At 42.2% G+C, this 17,500-nt stretch overlaps 1 protein-coding gene across 4 annotated transcripts in view; it reads right to left on the bottom strand.

Annotated features, from left to right (window-relative positions):
- The window catches only part of GABRB2 (gamma-aminobutyric acid type A receptor subunit beta2), a 273,067-nt gene extending 262,530 nt beyond the window's left edge, over positions 1 to 10,537 (bottom strand). For 2 of the 4 annotated variants that reach the window (XM_043464786.1, XM_043464789.1), the window contains exons 1-4: positions 10,117 to 10,210; positions 9,161 to 9,365; positions 8,912 to 9,003; positions 7,815 to 7,882 (exon numbers count right to left, since the gene is read on the bottom strand). In XM_043464786.1, coding sequence (XP_043320721.1) covers positions 7,815 to 7,882; positions 8,912 to 9,003; positions 9,161 to 9,237 — 237 coding nt within the window. In that variant the 5' untranslated portion in view covers positions 9,238 to 9,365; positions 10,117 to 10,210. Of the gene's footprint in view, positions 1 to 7,814; positions 7,883 to 8,911; positions 9,004 to 9,160; positions 9,366 to 9,463; positions 9,718 to 10,116; positions 10,211 to 10,488 lie in introns of those variants that run through there. The other 2 variants (XM_043464787.1, XM_043464788.1) reach the window with 2 other exon arrangements.
- Positions 10,538 to 17,500: the final 6,963 nt, after the last annotated feature.

Here is a 17,500-nt window from a genome sequence, read left to right as displayed (position 1 = left end):
GAATACAAGACTACATATCAGTTTACACTGTTACTGATAGAGGTATGCATCTTTTTTTGGAGAAAGCATAAAACTGTAAAACTACACATGGTCTGTTAAGTGAAAATGCAGACTATAAAATTCTCTCTACAAAATAAGTGCAATGTGTAAAGTATAAATAAGCAAACAGACAAGAATTAGAAGGTGTTATAGGCAAATTAAAACAGCTTTAATGAAGTGATAGGGATGTGGATAATTTCTGCATTTCATATTTGGTGATCTTTTAAAACTGACTGTGTCCCAATGTACCACCGAACATAAATGAAAATGGTGATTTAGTACAAAAGCCATTACTCAATGGCCCCAAATAGTGTGTGTGCTGGCCAGAATTAGCTGGCCCCAAATGCGAAGAGCACCGGTCACAAATAAATGCTACAGAATGAATGATGACAAAACAAACCAGTGCCCCACCCTGAAATTCATCAGTACCCCTGCCACAACGTTAAGTAAAAGACTTTCTCTGATTTACATTTTTAAGATTTATTTATTTTTAATTAAAGGATGATTGCCATGCTGTGTTGGTTTTCGCCAAACAGCAATATGAATCAGCCACAGGCATACATAGAGTCCCCTCCCTCTTGAGTCTCCCTCCCACCTCTCACCCATCCCACCCCTCTAGGTTGTTACAGAGCCCTGGTTTGAATCAGAAATTCCCAAGACTACTTCACCATGAGGTGGGAGGAATCATGCTCAAGCACACTTTGAGATACTTCTAAAATATGCAACTTGAGATATTTCTATCTTCCTTCTCTTGCAGAGTAAGCTCGTAGTCAGATTTTTATTTCATGTCACAGTCAGGCAAGAACACTGTTTAGGGTCCTACCTACCGAGCAACAGAAAAGGACCTGCCCTAAGAGTTAACTGTGAGAAAATCATTTATAAACTGTCTATTTCCTGTGAAATTAATTACAAATAGATGAATAAGTTTTCTTGAAATGTAATATCTATAATGAACCTCATCTATATGGTGTGGGACAGATGGAGTAAAGATTCAGGAAGAAAAGAAAAACAGCCACTTTTAAGAGAACTATTTGTAGACATAATTTATCAGAAATCACAAAAAATGTGATCTCAAAGGAAAAATTCAATTGAAAATGAGGTCTTGATAATAAAAGAAACAAAAAGAAAAACAGTCTTTTCACCTAGTGTCCATCCAAAGCTTAAAACCACTGACATGGTTTACAGTTCTTGAACTTTATCAGTCGACATTTTGTGACAAATTTGGGGATTAATGGTTATGTGACATATTCTACTTGAGCAATATGACAATTATTGGACAAGTTAATAATACACATTCATAAGGAAAGAAATTATGACATACTTGTGTTCAATAGATATAAAGCATAAATTTCTCAAGGACAGAAACCAATGCTCATATTTAATACCCGCTGAATAAAGTACCTATTTGAAAAAACCATTTTAATGAAATTAAGACTTCTTTCAAAGTAGAGAGATTGAGCAGTAACAGTAGCATCCTATATAGGCTTAGTTTGTCTGACCCAACCACTGCTTCCAAGAAAAAAAAAGGAATAAAAACAAATAACTACAACAAAACAGAGTCCATGAGGAATGAAAATATATATATATATATATATATATATATATATATATATATTTTTTTTTTTAATGATACCTTGCTACATCTAAAAGTGCAGCACAATCAGAGGGCTAAGACTGAGTGATGATAAAGTCAATTATACGCTAGCTGGGTGCCCTTGAATAAGTCACTTAACCTCTCCGGACCTCAAGATCCTCTTTCACAAAAAGGTGGACAGTTGCCATACCACTGTTTTTATAGGACTGGATGAGGCAACATACACCTGGAGGATACCGGCGCAAGTTAAGGGCTCAATGAGTAGTAACTGTGATTGTTTTCTTATGTTAGTGTTGTGATGGTAGAAAATGTTGGGTACTGCACAGGAGGAAGAGGAGAGGGGGAAGAGAAGGTTAAGCAGGAAAGAAGGCAAAACAAACAAACAAACAAAAAAAACCACAACAGCTTGCTAAAACTGGGCAGGAGAGTCAAGACACAATTTACTCTGAAGCCTGGTCAGTGAGCGTTCACACCTCCTTCACCTCACTTCTCATTCCACCACCAGCAACCTCCCGTTTTATATCTGCAACCTACTTCCTTCTAGGCCTACTCCTCCTACAAATGACTTTTTTTAGCAATTGCCCTCTCCTCACTCAGCTTCAGATCCATACTTTTCAAAGATGTAGTCTTCACCCACTGAAACTCCTCTAGATTTGTTTACCAGCATGCTCCTATTACTATGTCAGGGAGACAAGTCTTGGAACTTATTTCAGTTGATTATGGTGGCGTGTGACACAGATGACCAGTTCCTTTTTAAACTCTTGTACATTAGCTTTGAAGACATTATCTGCAGGTCCTCCAACTAACCCTCTGGCTGCTGCTTAGCTGTTTATTAATCTTTATGGGCTCCTTTTCAGCATTCCACTGCTTAAATTATTAGTGCTCACCATATAGTGATCTCCATTCTTAATAGTTATCTCACTTTCCCTTTTGAATTGTATCCATTTATACAGTTATAACTACCACTTACATGCTGACAATGTCCAAGTTCATGTTGATAGTAATGATGTCTTGCTAAGCTCTAGACTTGTATTTTCCAATCTCCATTTGGATATTCCATGTGTGGGGAAAAGTCAGAATTTCGCAAATTGAACTCGTTGTCTGCCCACACACTTCATCACCTATCCCACCTGCAACCTGGCTGCTCTCTCCCCATGTCAATGAATGATCCCATCAGAATCTTAGGATTTTCACCAAGTCCTGTCACTTCTGCCTTAAAAATGCTCTAATTTTGTACCTTCTCTTTTATGTCCCTGTCTCCATTCATCAATTCTTTCTGGATTTTTGTAGTGGATTTTCATCTCATATCCCAACCTTAGGTCTTGCTCCACCCTCCACACTTCAAAAGCTTCTTCCTTAACTAAGAATCTGTTCAAGCAATTCTCCCAGTGACATCCCTTCACGGGTCCCTTTGGCCTTTAGAACAAAATATAAACTCTTTTGCAAGCTACAAAAATTATCTTTATAACTTGACCACCACTTATGATCTCAATACCAACTCTTATCACCTCCTTACCCCCACTCCCAAATCGAGCCATTTAAAGCTACTTGCAAATCCTTAATCCCATTTATTTTTCCAGTTTTTTCTCCTATATGACAATCTTTCTGCTTGGAACATTTTCCACAGACTTCTAAACCCCATTTTTACCCAGTAATTTCTATGTGATACCTCAGAATTCTATATTCCTAATATGTGTATTTCTGCTTTCAAAGAACTCAATGATCCTACATTCTTTTCACATTTCTTTCACAATTCCTTTCACATTTCTTGATCAAAATAGTAATTTAAACAGTGCCTTGAATTTAAGGACTATAATTCTATGCTCTTTCTCTCCACATATATGATCCTGTGTCTAGTGAATAATAATGATTTACTCTTCTAAAAACAAATAGTTCACCCAAAATCTGTGGCATTCACTGAGTCAAACAACCAACCAACCATTGGATAGAGAGCAAAACCACATGGAGAGAACATAACCTCAGCATGTTGTTTTAGTTGTTAAGTCATGTCCAACTCTTTTGCGACCCCATGGACTGCCTGCCAGGCTCCTCTGTCCATGGGGTTCTCCAGGCAAGAATACTGGAGTGGGTTGCCATGTCCTCCTCCAGAGGATCTTCCTGATCCAGGGATGGAACCCACAGCTCCTACATTGGCAGGCAGATTCTTTACCACAGAGCCACCAGGCAAGCCCATAACCTTGGCTGCATGTATTTTATACACACAAATGAAGAAAGCAGAAGATGTCTGTAACATATTAGGCAATTTCAAATATCAAATATCAAGTGAATGGTGAAGTCAACAAGGGATAAAGAAATGCATGGGAAATACAGACCACCAAGTACTTAACTGGCTACTCATAAAAATTTTTAGAGAAAATCCTTACATTAAACCTAAGTGCAACAGGAGCCTGCAGTAGAATTAACAATAATGAACACCGGATATTAAGTTTTATGAGGTCAGGGAACAAGTCATTCATGTTCACTATTCTGTCCTTAAGGCCTAACACATGGCTAGATCATAGTAGCTGCTAAATAAGAATTTGTGTCGAACTGAATTTTAAACTGTGCAGCTGGTGATGCAAGAAAACATCTGTTTAAAAAAAAAGGCAGCACTTTTTGCCATTCACCATTCCATAAAAAGGTAATTTGTATATGTGTTTACTAGAATTCTTTCCTCAAAAGTGAAATATTGCTTCACTCTTCGGTTGGCAAATGTGTTGTTTCAAGATGGAGAAGAATCTGCTTTAAATGAAGAGAAAGCTATTTCAGTCCATAATCCTTCAGAGCCAATTTTGGATCTTAAAACGCATTTTCATCAAAGAATCTTAACAAAAAGATTCCTGCCAATTTAACCAAGACATCTAAAAATGTTTCAAGCTAAAGCCAAGCTTTCTGCTCAGGAACATTCTAACTGAGATCATGTTCTCTTCCAAAGTCCTTCCACTGGATCAACAGTCACCTAAGTCACATGGCTGAGAACAGACCATGATCACCCAAGAACTCACAACTGCATTCCATTTAGGAATTCCGCATTTTTCTATATTTATGCTGGGTTTCAAGTCCTGAAATTTCTTTGTACCCTACAGAGTTATTATAATAAACCAAAGCAGAGACACATGTAATTTTGACTTATAAGTTAATTTGACACATCCCTCTTATTTCCAACATATGGAAACTGAGACCATATATAAATGGTTAATTTATATAAATTATTAATTCAATATTAATATAAATCATTAATATATTAATATAAATAATATAAAGTATTGACCCAAGTATACTTAGGGCAGCAGCTGGGACGGATACTGGGTCTCCTCTGTTTCCTACATAAGCTATGTTCATGGAACACCAATATTTTCACTTGTACCATTGTGTCAATTCTGGTAGTCACCTGAAATACTTAAAATGGGACTATTATTCCTTTTTAACAGGTGAAGTAATCAAGCTCCATCAAGCTGTCAATTCCCTCAGGTTGACTGAGCAGCAGAAGCAAAACCTGTATTCAGGTCTTTCTATCATTGTCTTTTACTCGGAACACCATTGACAAGGGCCTTTTTTCCTTTCAATACAAATGAGATAATTCGGGTACCTACCATTCTTCAAAGGAAGATTCGCTATAATCAAAGAGAGTTACAAGTACCAGAGGTTGCAGGCAGGCAGAAACATGTGTGTTAATCAATTTTGAGGTTTCACTTAAATAATCAACCATTCTTTCAAAGCTAAATCCATTCAAAAGATACTAACCCTTTTAGACTTGTATACAGTGGGCAATATGCCATAAAAATCTTCTTTTATTTAGACATTAGGGATGAAATTTCCCATCTGTTGCTTCAAATCAAATAACCATACTTAAAAAAATAATACCCAATGTGACAAAATTTTTCTTTGAAGGATTAATTTAAAGTCATTATGACTGTTAATCATAAAATGTTAATTTTTAGCAAGTAAAACTGGGTCTGGACAAGTCCACGTGTATTAGCAGTAGGCTAAGAAAGGAATCTAGCATGGAATTTTTAACACTTGGTTCTAATCATTAATGCTGCAGTACTGGCCTATTTACAACCTGACATTTGTTTTTGCACTTTCAACATCCCATGACTTTGATGCAACAGTAAATAGCTTTAAGAGATGACACAGTGCCTTAGCTGGGTCTGTATTTTGACTAGCAGGTCTTGGTATCATGTCCAGTTCTGATACCTCTCCTAAATGCTACATGCTGGTGAAAAATGAAAAAAAAAAAAACTTAAAAAAAATGCTACTGTTCTTAAGCCATTTGGGGATATAACAGGTCTAAGTTCTTAGATAACTTATACATACAAGTTCTACTGCAGCAACTTCTAACCACCACATCATTGTTTCTTTAGATTCTTAATTTTTTAGATTTTTAAATATTTCTTAATTTTTCCATAAAGTCCCACTTTTCTAATGTTCTGAAGAGGAAGGTGACAAATTAAAAAGTGGGGGAAAAGAGCATAAATAAATAAAAATTCAAAAGACAGGACACACAGAAGTACACTTGGTTCCCATTATCTCTTTTCAGCCACACAATTTCGACTTGAGTACCTAGGATTTTGCAGGTATCCATAATAGGACATTTCTATTTTATGGTAAAATTCAAAATATAAACTGATAAAAGACCTCTAAAATCTCACATAAGAGAGTATTTGTATATATGAGGAGTTAAATAGTTTCCCGAGATATATTCTATACCTACTCAGCAGATTCTTATAATGTGTGGGAAGTCTATGGTTCTGAATCATCCAACAGTGTCTGCAGTCTGTGTTTATATCCTATTATCATAAAAAAACTTTACCAATAATCAGAATATAACAAGATAAATGTTGTTGCGAACATCATTGAAAGAGTTGCATATTCTCTGAAGTAATGACATATGTTTCATAAGCTTGTGATAGCTCAGGATTTCCACTGAACTTTGGACATTGTAGAAGGTTGGGCTGGTTATTTGGGCTTCCTCTATAATTTGAATTCTGGAGTGATGAACATTTATATTATGTTGAAAACATATCCACTACGCAGTATTTGGCTCTCTTGAGTGAACTAATAAGTGTCCTAACTGTCGACTTCTGATGGCTGGCTTAGACCTGTTCTGCTTAAGATATCACACACTAGACCCTCTTCTTTAATAGTGCACCCCATTTTCAGGCAGAACCACACTACACACATTCTTCTGAAATGTGCTGTATGCTATCAGGACTAAAGTAACACTGGCATCTTACATTCAAATGTGGCCACTCTAGAGAGACTTTTCCAAAGAACAACACGTCAAAAACACAGAGTAGAAAAGTCTCTGGAGAAAAGGCCCAAGTAAACAGGGGTATCTGGGACACTTGACATTGTCTTGTCTGCAGTGCCCCAACAAAGGCAGCAGGGGGCGCTCCTGCATGAAGCAAACCCTCCCCTCCCCCCAAGGGCTCCCCAAAGGGGAAGAGGGTTTTTCTCTTAGCACTTGCCCCAAGTCCAGGGAGGAAGCAAGTAAGGAGTGCTGCTGTCCATAAGTCACACATGCTTTGAATACCACTGCAGAAGTGACCAGAGATGATACATGGGTCTGAGCGTGAGTTCTGAAAACAAGCTGGTCAATTTTTCTTTTTATTTTTTCTATTTTGGTGTGCAAGAAGGGTTAAAGGACCAGGTAAGCAATTGGCAGGGAATGGGGCTTGCCATCAGCTGTAAAGACAGCATCTCCCAAAGCAACAAGTGGTTATCAGCACCTGAGGGTCATTTTTTAAGCCTCTTGGCTATAATTTAGTTCCCAGGTTACATTCTCGGTGAAATGTCAAATCAAACGCCTTCCTGTTTCTCCCCTCTTCCCTCTTTCTCTGAGCATACCCCAAACTCAGAAATATCACTTGATGAAGCAGATTTTTCACTGAACCTTAGGAAATATGACTTCTTCAGGGGTTCTCTTGCATGTGGCTATGTTTTGCAGGTGAGTATGTGATGCATTTTACAGCCTCTTTGCCAGGTCCCACGATCTCAAATCAGATTGGAAAAGCCCTTAAGGACCAGAAACAGCCAGCTCTGAAATCTCAAAAACAGTGTCTTCACCGCGCTTCATACACATACTCACGCACACCCCACCCCCACTGGCTGGATCCTTTCTCCTTCCTGTCCCCAAATGAAGGTCTGTGAAGACACAGCTATAAACCTTAATACTCACCATATTGACTTCAGAAACCATGTCGATGCTGGCAATGTCAATGTTCATTCCCACTGCCACAGGGGGACCTGAAAACCAAAAGGATCGGCCACGTGATTTCTCAGAACTTCGTGCATTCTTAGCAAGAGTAGTCCCCGGGCGTGGGCATGGGACAGTCCTCCCCAAATCCCTCCCCACTGCTAACCCTCAAATTCTTCAAATCTCTGCTCCTTTCATTTAAGAAAAGGGTGGCAGGTAGTCCTCTGAGAAATGCTCTATTAAACAGGCATGCACGTGCCCTGATGGGTGAGGGATTCCAGCTCTTCTACATATGCAGATGTTTCAGCATAAGAACACACACAACCCACAAAAGCTTCTGAATCCGGCTGGGCTAGCTCAAGGGAAATGTTGTATAAACCACTGAAACCCCCTTCTTATTCTTCCCACCCCCTACCCGCTTCAGTGCAGGTTTTAACTCTTTGAGATTTGTTAAGAGTCTGGAGTAAAATTAAATGGACATATCATTGTATCTAAGGTTGAAGCAAGAGAGATCTCTGGCCCTTCTCCCCCTACCCTCCCTGTCCTCCAAGCCCCACAGGTCCCCTCTAGCCCCATCCCAGCTGTCCCCCGCAGTGAGGCTTCCAGGACTGGATAATATCCAGAAAGTAGCCAATTTAAACCATGGCCTGAACTCCTCCAAAGGAGGCGGGCACAGGGGGTTAATGCCACTTCTCAACCAATTGTCTGCATATCTTGTCCTCAAAAACGTTCCCGGTGGCCTTCAGGAAGCCAGGTTCACTGGCACAACATTAATTAAACTTAAGAGGTTTGTATCGCAGCAAAACAAAGACGGTGAAGCAAAGAATTTAAACAGAGAAAGCTGGAAGACAGCAGTCTCCAGTATAGGCTAAGAGGGTATCTCTGAAAGACCACCTAAGTGCTGGAGAGTAACACAGGCTTAAGTTTGGATCAGTTTCTCAATATGGTAACACAGAGACTCAGTCAATACACCACATGCAACCCACAGTAAGGGAGAGGAAAGACAGCGCACAAAGCTCAAAAGACAGCTTAGGCAATAGCTGCTGGGCTGTTTCTTATTACCAAGGCAACCCCATTACCTCCAAAATCTGGTCTCAGTCGAATATCATAACCTTTCAGGAGTCTATCCACCGTCTCTTTAACCAGCGACATATTACTAGGGTCATTGACACTAGAGAAAGAAAAGACAATAAACAGGCATCAATAAAACGGCAGGCACAGCGCTTCAGTAGCTATCTGATCCTCACTACAGATCCTTGCTCACAGAGGTATACAGACAGAGCCCTTCAAAGTGAAAAAGGAAAAAGAGAAACGCTAGGCACACTTACCTCTGCGCACAGACGGCGGCGATTATTAAGGGGAATGACCAAACCCCAAAGTAGTCCTTTTTCCGGACTCTCCACATCCCTTTAGTTTTGGATGGTTGAGGGTTTCGCTGAAGAGAGGAGATCCAACTTAGTCTGCCCAGTGCAGTAATTCTAATGTGAGGCGCATGCGCACGGCGTACCAAAACATCAAAGGGGCAGCCGCTGCCTGGGACCGAGAAGATTTTCTTGTTAAAGGGGAAAAAAAATTAAAGGGAAAAAAAGGGAAAACAGACACATATATAAATATATATGTACAATACATACGTATTTGGATAATATAGAAAAGTCACCCTACGGGAGGACCCATGGTAAAAATCTTTGTTGTCCTTTTGTTAAGATAAAAACAACCAGAGCGTCTGGTAAGTTTTGGTAGTGGCAGGAGGCGGTTTCGCACCTCGCGGGTTGTGGTGTTTGGGGTGTGTGTGTGTGTGTGTGTCTGTGTGTGTGTGTGTCTGTGTGTGTGTCTGTGTGTTTCCTCTTAAATGTAGAGAACCAGATGAGGAATTTAAAGGAGAGCAGGTGTGTAGTGCTAGGGGAAAATGAGTGCCTGGGAGTTGACTTCTGGTCTTAGCAAACGGCGGGGAAAGGAATCTGAACTTTATTTCCAAGGCACTGAGCATCCTCTGCCTGGAGCGAGATGGGTGCTGAAAGTGGGGGTTGTGTGGCGGAGGTGGTGGTGGGGGGGGGAGGGAGGAACAGGAATGGTGGGAGCGGGAGTAGAAGGGGGAGGGAGGGAAGAAACCGATGGGAGGCGTGTTGAGCAATGGGTTGGATTTGGGGCCGGGAGTGGAGGGGGTACATAGCGTAGAGAATAAGACACGGAAATTTTTTTTTTTTTTTTTTAAAAAAAGAAGAAGAAGAAAATGATGCCTGGTCTTTTCTAGGAGTCAAGGAGCAAGCTTTACTTCACTACTCACGAGCGATTTCTGTCTCCTTCTCCTCACCCTTTGCCCCCCATTCCCAGAGAAGAAAACCTCGGGGTCCAGGTTTCTGGCCGAGTGACGTGCCTGACCCGCCAGTCCAGATTATTTATAGCAGGAAGGGCGGGGGCCGGGGGGGGGGCGGCGAGGGGAGTAGAAAGCGCAGTCTCTCCAGGTCTGCCTCTGCTTCTGCACTGGGAAATTATTAGCAGGGAGGGTGGGGTTTGGAAGAGCGGCGATAATGGGACGTGGGGACTTAGGGATGCTAGGGGGACGGGAGGCGCCGGCGGGCCCCCCACGCCCCCTCAGAGCACGCGCACTGGCGCGCACACGTGCGGCTGCCGGCCCGCCCGCCGCGCCCCTCCTTACCTCGCTGGCCTGCGCTCGCCGCCCACTCCCGCCGCGCGGCGCTGGTGCCCCCCACCCCGGCCCCTCCACCGTAGGCCCCTGGGCCACGGCCGGGGAGGGAGGGTGGTGAGGACCGACACCTGGCGGCGCCTCGGGACCTGAAATCCCCGAGCGGAGCCCAGAGGCAGGCAAAATGAGGAAGGGGCCGGGCGGGTCGCCCGGGGCTCCGCACCTCCCGCTGCTCCGCGCCACCTCTTCCTCGCTCCCCTGCTCGGGGCCAGGAGGGGCTAGCACACCCCGGGGCTGACTCTTCCCTCCCGCTGGAGGCTCGACCCGGCTTTCCGCGGCCGCCGGGACACAGAGGCAGCAGCGAGCGAGCTCGGGGGCTCGAGAGGGAGGGAGATAACACGGAAGAAATCTTTCCTCCGCCCGAGAGAAAGAGACGCCCCGCGGGCGCCGGGGGACGCTACTAGGCTCCGGCAGCGGGGCCGTCTGAAGGCGCCCCGGGACGGACTCTCCGGGTTCTCCGAGGTCTATTGGTAGTTGGGGGTGCTGGGAGGGGAGGGCTGCTACCCTCCCACCACCCCTCCTTTGTGAAGAACGGGAAAAGTCGGAGCTCGAACTTGTGTTTCCAACCCCAGAGCGGGAACTTGTAACTCCCCCTAATCAGCTTAGCCAGTAACTGAACGCCTACTGTGTGCCAGGGGTGCTTCGTTTAGTTCATTCTTGCACGCCCAGGTGCATTTAGCTAGCACCCCACTCTCCCCACATCTTGGATTTCGAAGCTGGTGGGCTCAGGCTGAGGAACTTGCCCAAGGTCACCCAGGTGACCAGAGATGAAACCAAACCTGGACTCGAAAGCCCTAACCATTAGACCAAACCGTCTGGACTCTCACGTCGCGACCTTGCCGGCCGCGGGCTCCTCCTGGGGCGCAGCTCCCGCGCCCGCCGAGCCCCGGCGGCCTCCGGAGGCGCGGGCAAGCACACCGCACCAGGCCGACCCCGACCCCGCGTCGGCGGAGAAGAGGGGGCGCCGGCCGCCGCACGGGGTCTCTCAAGGCCCAGGCCCCAGCGGCACTCGACCAATTTTACCTTTTGACAGCCTTCCTTCTCCCCAGCCTAGGTCAGGGGTTATCCTGGGACGGCCGGGGAATGACTCCAGGGGAAGTGTGGAGGCGGGAATCCGACAGCTCCGCGAGGACAGAAGGCGAGCGGCCCGGGGCGGGAGGAGCGTTTGCCCTCACCCGCACATGGAGTTTGCTTTTGAGACGGTAAAACAGCCCCTTAAACACTGCAGCTTCACAGAGCTACAGCCTGGCGGGCTACCGGGCTCCCAGGAGTCCCTCCAGAGACACAGCATGAGAGAGAGACAGAGAGATAGACACAGAGGAAATGAATCGCTAAGTCTCCTATCTGTAATTACTTGGGTAGAGAGTTATTACAGGAAACAAAATACAGACCAATGGCCCAGGAAAACTGCCGATTTCTCTCTATCCCTTGTCTTACACACACAATGGAAATGTTTTACACAGGCTGACTCTTTTGAAGGGGGGGGGGGATAGTTTAAATGATTATTAATAACATTATATACCAGAGGATTCCCAAAACAGTTTGACCTTACCAGCTGGTGAAGCCCTGGAAAGCTTTTCTTCCTCTTGAAAACACCTCGAAACAGGATTTTCCTTCTGACCATCAGTTATCCATATTGCTTTTGCTGCACTACCAGCTTGTCTTTATTTAGGCTCAGTTCAATTTCAGTTGAAAGAACAAACAGAACAAAATCGGGAATACTACCATTCATGTTCCAATAATAATAATAATGGCCTAGTGAAACGTTAAACAGTATTTATTGAAGACCTAATATATACAGAAAATCAAGGGAAAGGAGGGCAAATAATTAAAAGAAAATTGCATCTCAGCAAGTAAGACAATAGCAGACTTTTGGGCTCAAATCCCAGTTCAAATACTTAGTATCTTTGGGGTTTGGACAGGTCACTTAACGTTTCTAACTCTTAGTTTCCTTTTCTGAAAAATTAAAATAAAAACAATGCTTTCTTTGTTGTAGAATGGTATAAATATATGTGTAGCATTTGGTACATGATTAATAAATATTAGCAATTTTTAATGAATAAGGCATAATGAATGGGAAGGAAAGCAAACAAGGTTTAATGGCATTAGTCTATAAAGACCAAGTGGACATAAATTTAGTGTAATTCTCCTGAGAGAGCATAGATTAGTTTGAGAAGAGAAGATCAGATACTTCAAGGGAATTATCAAAAAGATAAGGATAAGAAGAAAATGTATTAAAGACTCAAGCAGCAATCAAAAGGAGAAAAGACAAAGTCATAGTTACTTTCCTTTTGTGGTACCATCTCAGTGTTATTTCTTAATAATAACTGTAACTAATGCAAACGTATTCTTACTAGTTACAAAATCCAAGATCAATTTATGTCTAAAGTGGGTCTCTATTTTATAGCAGAATCAACACTAGGACATCTCTCTGGAAGATTTGGCTGATAACGCTGCCTAGGAATGTGAAAATTGGAACAGTAATGTGCAAGGGAAGGCGTTACTGGATTCTGGAAATGTGTCAGTTGCTGGAGAGCATCCTCCATGATCCCAAATGTATAAAGGGAAGGTGATGTGTAAGTACTCTTAAGAGATCATGATTCAGAATCATCTCTTGCGTATGAAGCATATAAATGCCAAGTGATAACAGTCACTAATCATCTGGTATTTATCGTTGCTATAATATTTATTCATTTGGTCAGTAAATACGTATTGGATATTTGCAGTAGTTGCTCATTTGTGTCTGACTCTTTGCAAACCCATGGGCTGTAGCCCACCAGGCTCCTCTGTCCATGAGAATCTCCAGGCAAGAATACTAGAGTGGGTTGCCATTCCCTTCTTCAGGGGATCTTCCTGACCCAGGGATCGAACTTGGGTCTCCTGTATTGCAGACACATTCTGTACCATCTGAGCCATCAGGGAGGCATAACTGCACCCAACCTGTGGCTCAAACCCATGACCCTGGGATTAAGAGTTCCATGCTCTACTCACTGAACATTTACTCTATGGCAAACATTATTTGATAAGCACTGGGGGATAATGTGTTGAAAAGGCAGCCATTGTCCTTAACCTTTTGGAGCTTTTGAGTGAGGAGAGAGAAGAATAGAATGACACAGGTAGAATGTATTGTGAAGAAGATAGGATATCAGGAATCCATAATTAGTGCAAATAACTCAGCTTGAGGGTTTGGGTAAGACTTGCCTACTGAAGGGATGTTTTAACGTGAGATTTGAAAGATGAGTTAGCCTGATGAAGAGTTAGGGAAAGAACATTCTAGGAAGAAGATATAGTATGTGGAAATATCCAGGGCCAAGAGAGGATGGAAGGAAGAACAAAGACTAGGGTACAAGGGTAAGAGTGTCTCCAAGAATGATGTGGTGGGAAGCTGGGCAGAAGCAATTTGGTTCCATTAATCTGTTGAAGTAGAGGAATGACAGCTAAAGAATCTGCCTGCAATGCGGGAGACTGGGGTTCGATGCCTGGGTTGGGAAGATCCCCTGGAGGAGAGCATGGCAACTCATGGACAGAGGAGCCTGGTGGGCTACAGTCCTTGAGGTCTGAAAGAGCTAGACATGACTGAGCAACTGAGCACAGGCCAGAGGAGTGACAAGATGAGTTTTAATCACACTGGAGGAAGGTGTTGGTGGCTATAGGGGCTCTCTTATTGCAAGAATCCCGGTGAGAGGTGATGTTGGATTGAATTAGGATAGTGACAGTGAAGCTGGAGAGAAGTGGCTAGAGTTGTGTGGGAGAAATGGTTACCTTGTGACGCATGGCTAGAGTTGTGTGGGAGAAATGGTTACCTTTGTGACACATGGGCTGGGGGAAAGAGGGAAAGGGGTTCAAGAATGACTCCTACATTCTGGTTTGAGCAACTCAGTGGTGGCGGTAGAAGAAAGTTGATGGGAATCATACATTCAGTTGGAGTCACAATGAATATAAGGTCCCAACTAGCCAGCTAGGGTGCACTGGACATTTTGTTATATGCACCTGAGGCTCCGAACTGAGCGCTGATGTGGAGCCAGTACAAACTTTCTGTATTGCAGACTGACACTTTACTTACAGAAAGTCTGAATTTTTCTTTTTAGGACATATTAATATCTAACATATTTTATTTTGCCTGTGGTAATTCTGTCTTCCTGTATGAAATGAAAGTTCAGAAAAACAGAATCATGCCTGCTTTCCTAAGTACTAGGATCCTGGTGGACTATAGTCCATGGGATCACAAAGAGTCGGACAAGACTGAGTGAATAACACTTGGCCAAGGGCTATAGAAGAAACCTAATACATATGTTTTAATGAACAAGTCATTATTTGATGATCCTGCGGATCATCCTCCCACTTAAATCATGAGAGTTTATGACAACTTATGCAAGGGGGATGTATAGAGTAAGAAAGGAATCTTCTGGAAATTGACAATTTACAGCCCTCCAGAAGGGTGAAATTAGAAATGGCCTTACATGCAAGAGGAAAACCACAGTGATGTGATCAAAACCAAGGAAGGAGAATATTCTAATAAAGAAGGACTAGTTGATTGTATTAAAACCTTAAGAGGTTTTAAAGTTTTTTGAATAGATTACATGCTTGTGGTATACAAGATGAGCCAGTATTTCCCTCTGCCACCCTTATTTCTTCCCCAGAGTCTTACACAGTTCACTCGGGGGGAGGCAGAGGTGATATTCCATACCATAGCCTTTATCCTGTGAGAAATACATATAGGATATGTCCTCAAGTGCCAGAGCACCTTTTCTGACTTCCTGCTGCTGGTGCAGCCTCAGAGATGATGATCATGGATGAGGTTCTCATGGAACCTGGGTACCTATTTTGCCAGATTGATTAAACATAAGTGTTTATTATTATTTTTAAAAATGAATAATGAATACCTTAGCTTTGAATATTGATTAGCATCTTTTTAAATAGTGTTCCAAAATTTCAGGAATACTGAAAAGTAGGAAGAAAGTAAAAAATATATGTTGAAAGAAAATATACATTTATTGCTTTCAGTACCCACTTACTAATTACTAATAGTATTTTCAAGTCTATAACTTCCTCAACATACTGTAATGTATAAATAAGAACCATTTTAAAATAACCTCTCCAAGTATCTTATATATGAATGCACCTTTATTTATTTTTATATGCTAAAGAGTATTCCTGTGAAGTGAAAGTTGCTCAGTTGTATCCGACTCTTTGCAACCCCATGAACTATAGCCCGCCAGTCTCCTCTGTCCATGAAATTCTTCAGGCAAGAATACTGGAGTGGGTTGCCATTCTCTTCTTCAGGGTATCTTTCCAACCCAGGGATCGAACTTGAGTCTCCTGAATTACAGGCTGATTCTTTACCATCTGAGCCACCAGGAAAGCCCAAAGAATATTCCGAGATTTTATCAAATATTTTCCCCTTATGCTAGTCAGAAATAACCTTCTGTATTTGTCTGGCAAACCTTGCCTTCACAGACACCAGAAAGTTAGGTATCTCGTATATTACCATAAATTCCAAGTTATGGGCTTACAGTTTAATGAGGTTTTGCTCTGCAGAATTAGAAACATTAATTCTATGCCCACTGAGTCCTATTTATTTCTCCTTCAGCAAGTAGCACTAACATTAAACCTGAATGTCTAAAAAAGTTTTAAACAGAGTAAGACTTACGACATATAGATCTATTTAAATTACTTAACTAAAATATAACATGTAGTAATAATAAAATTGGTCTGTCAGATGCTGTTCGAAATGCTCTCTATATAGTAATATATTTAATCTTTACAATGTGTCTATAAAATATTAATAATTATTACTCCCATTTTACCTATAAGGAAACAGAAGCAGAGATTAAATATCTATATAAGATTGTACCCAGAGCCCCTGCCCCCTAGGCAGTCCACTGCTGACCCATACCTCCACAGGAGACACTCAAACACAGTTCTGTTTCAGTCTCTGTGGGGTCTCTGGGTCCCAAAGAAAGGCAGTGCCAAGCAATAAATGTTCAAACTACTGAACAACTGCACTCGTCTCACACGCTAGCAAAGTAATGCTCAAAATTCTCCAAGCCAAGATTCAACAGTATGTGAACTGTGAAATTCCAGATGTTCAAGCTGGATTTAGAAAAGGCAGAGGAACCAGAGATCAAATTGCCAATATCCGTTGGATCATTGAAAAAGCGAGAGAGTTCCGGAAAACCATCTACTTCTGCTTTATTGACTAGGCCAAAGCCTTTGACTGTGGGGATGACAACAAACTGTGGAAAATTCTTCAAGAGAGGAATACCAGACCACCTGACCTGCCTCCTGAGAAATCTGTATGCAGGTCAGGAAGCAACAGTTAGAACTGGACATGGAACAGCAGACTGGTTCAAAATAGGAAAAGGAGTATGTCAAGGCTATATATTGTCACCCTGCTTATTTAACTTCTATGCAGAGTACATCACGAGAAATGCTGGGCTGTTGAAGCACAAGCTGGAATCAAGATTGCTGGGAGAAATATCAATAACCTCAGATATGCAGATGACACCACCATTATGGCAGAAAGTGAAGAAGAACTAAAAAGCCTCTTGATGAAAGTGAAAGAGGAGAGTGAAAAAGTTGGCTTAAAACTCAGCATTCAGAAAAGATAGCATCTGGTCCCATCATTTCTTGGCAAATATATGGGGAAACAGTGACAGACTTTATTTTTGGGGGCTCCAAAATCACTGCAGATGGTGACTGCAGCCATGAGATTAAAAGACATTTATTCCTTGAAATAAAAGTTATGACCAACCTAGACAGCATATTAAAAAGCAGAGACATCACTTTGCCAACAAAGGTCTATCTAGTCAAAGCTATGGTTTTTCCAGTGGTCATATATGGATATGAGAGTTGGACTATAAAGATAACTGAGCACAGAATTGATGCTTTTGAACTCTTGTTTTGGAGAAGACTTTTGAGAGTCCCTTGGACAGCAAGCAGATCCAACCAGTCCATCCTAAAG

The sequence above is a fragment of the Cervus canadensis genome, chromosome 4 (genome assembly GCF_019320065.1).
Source record: "Cervus canadensis isolate Bull #8, Minnesota chromosome 4, ASM1932006v1, whole genome shotgun sequence".
Taxonomy (NCBI): domain Eukaryota; kingdom Metazoa; phylum Chordata; class Mammalia; order Artiodactyla; family Cervidae; genus Cervus; species Cervus canadensis.
This window is presented reverse-complemented; position numbering and strand designations above follow the sequence as displayed.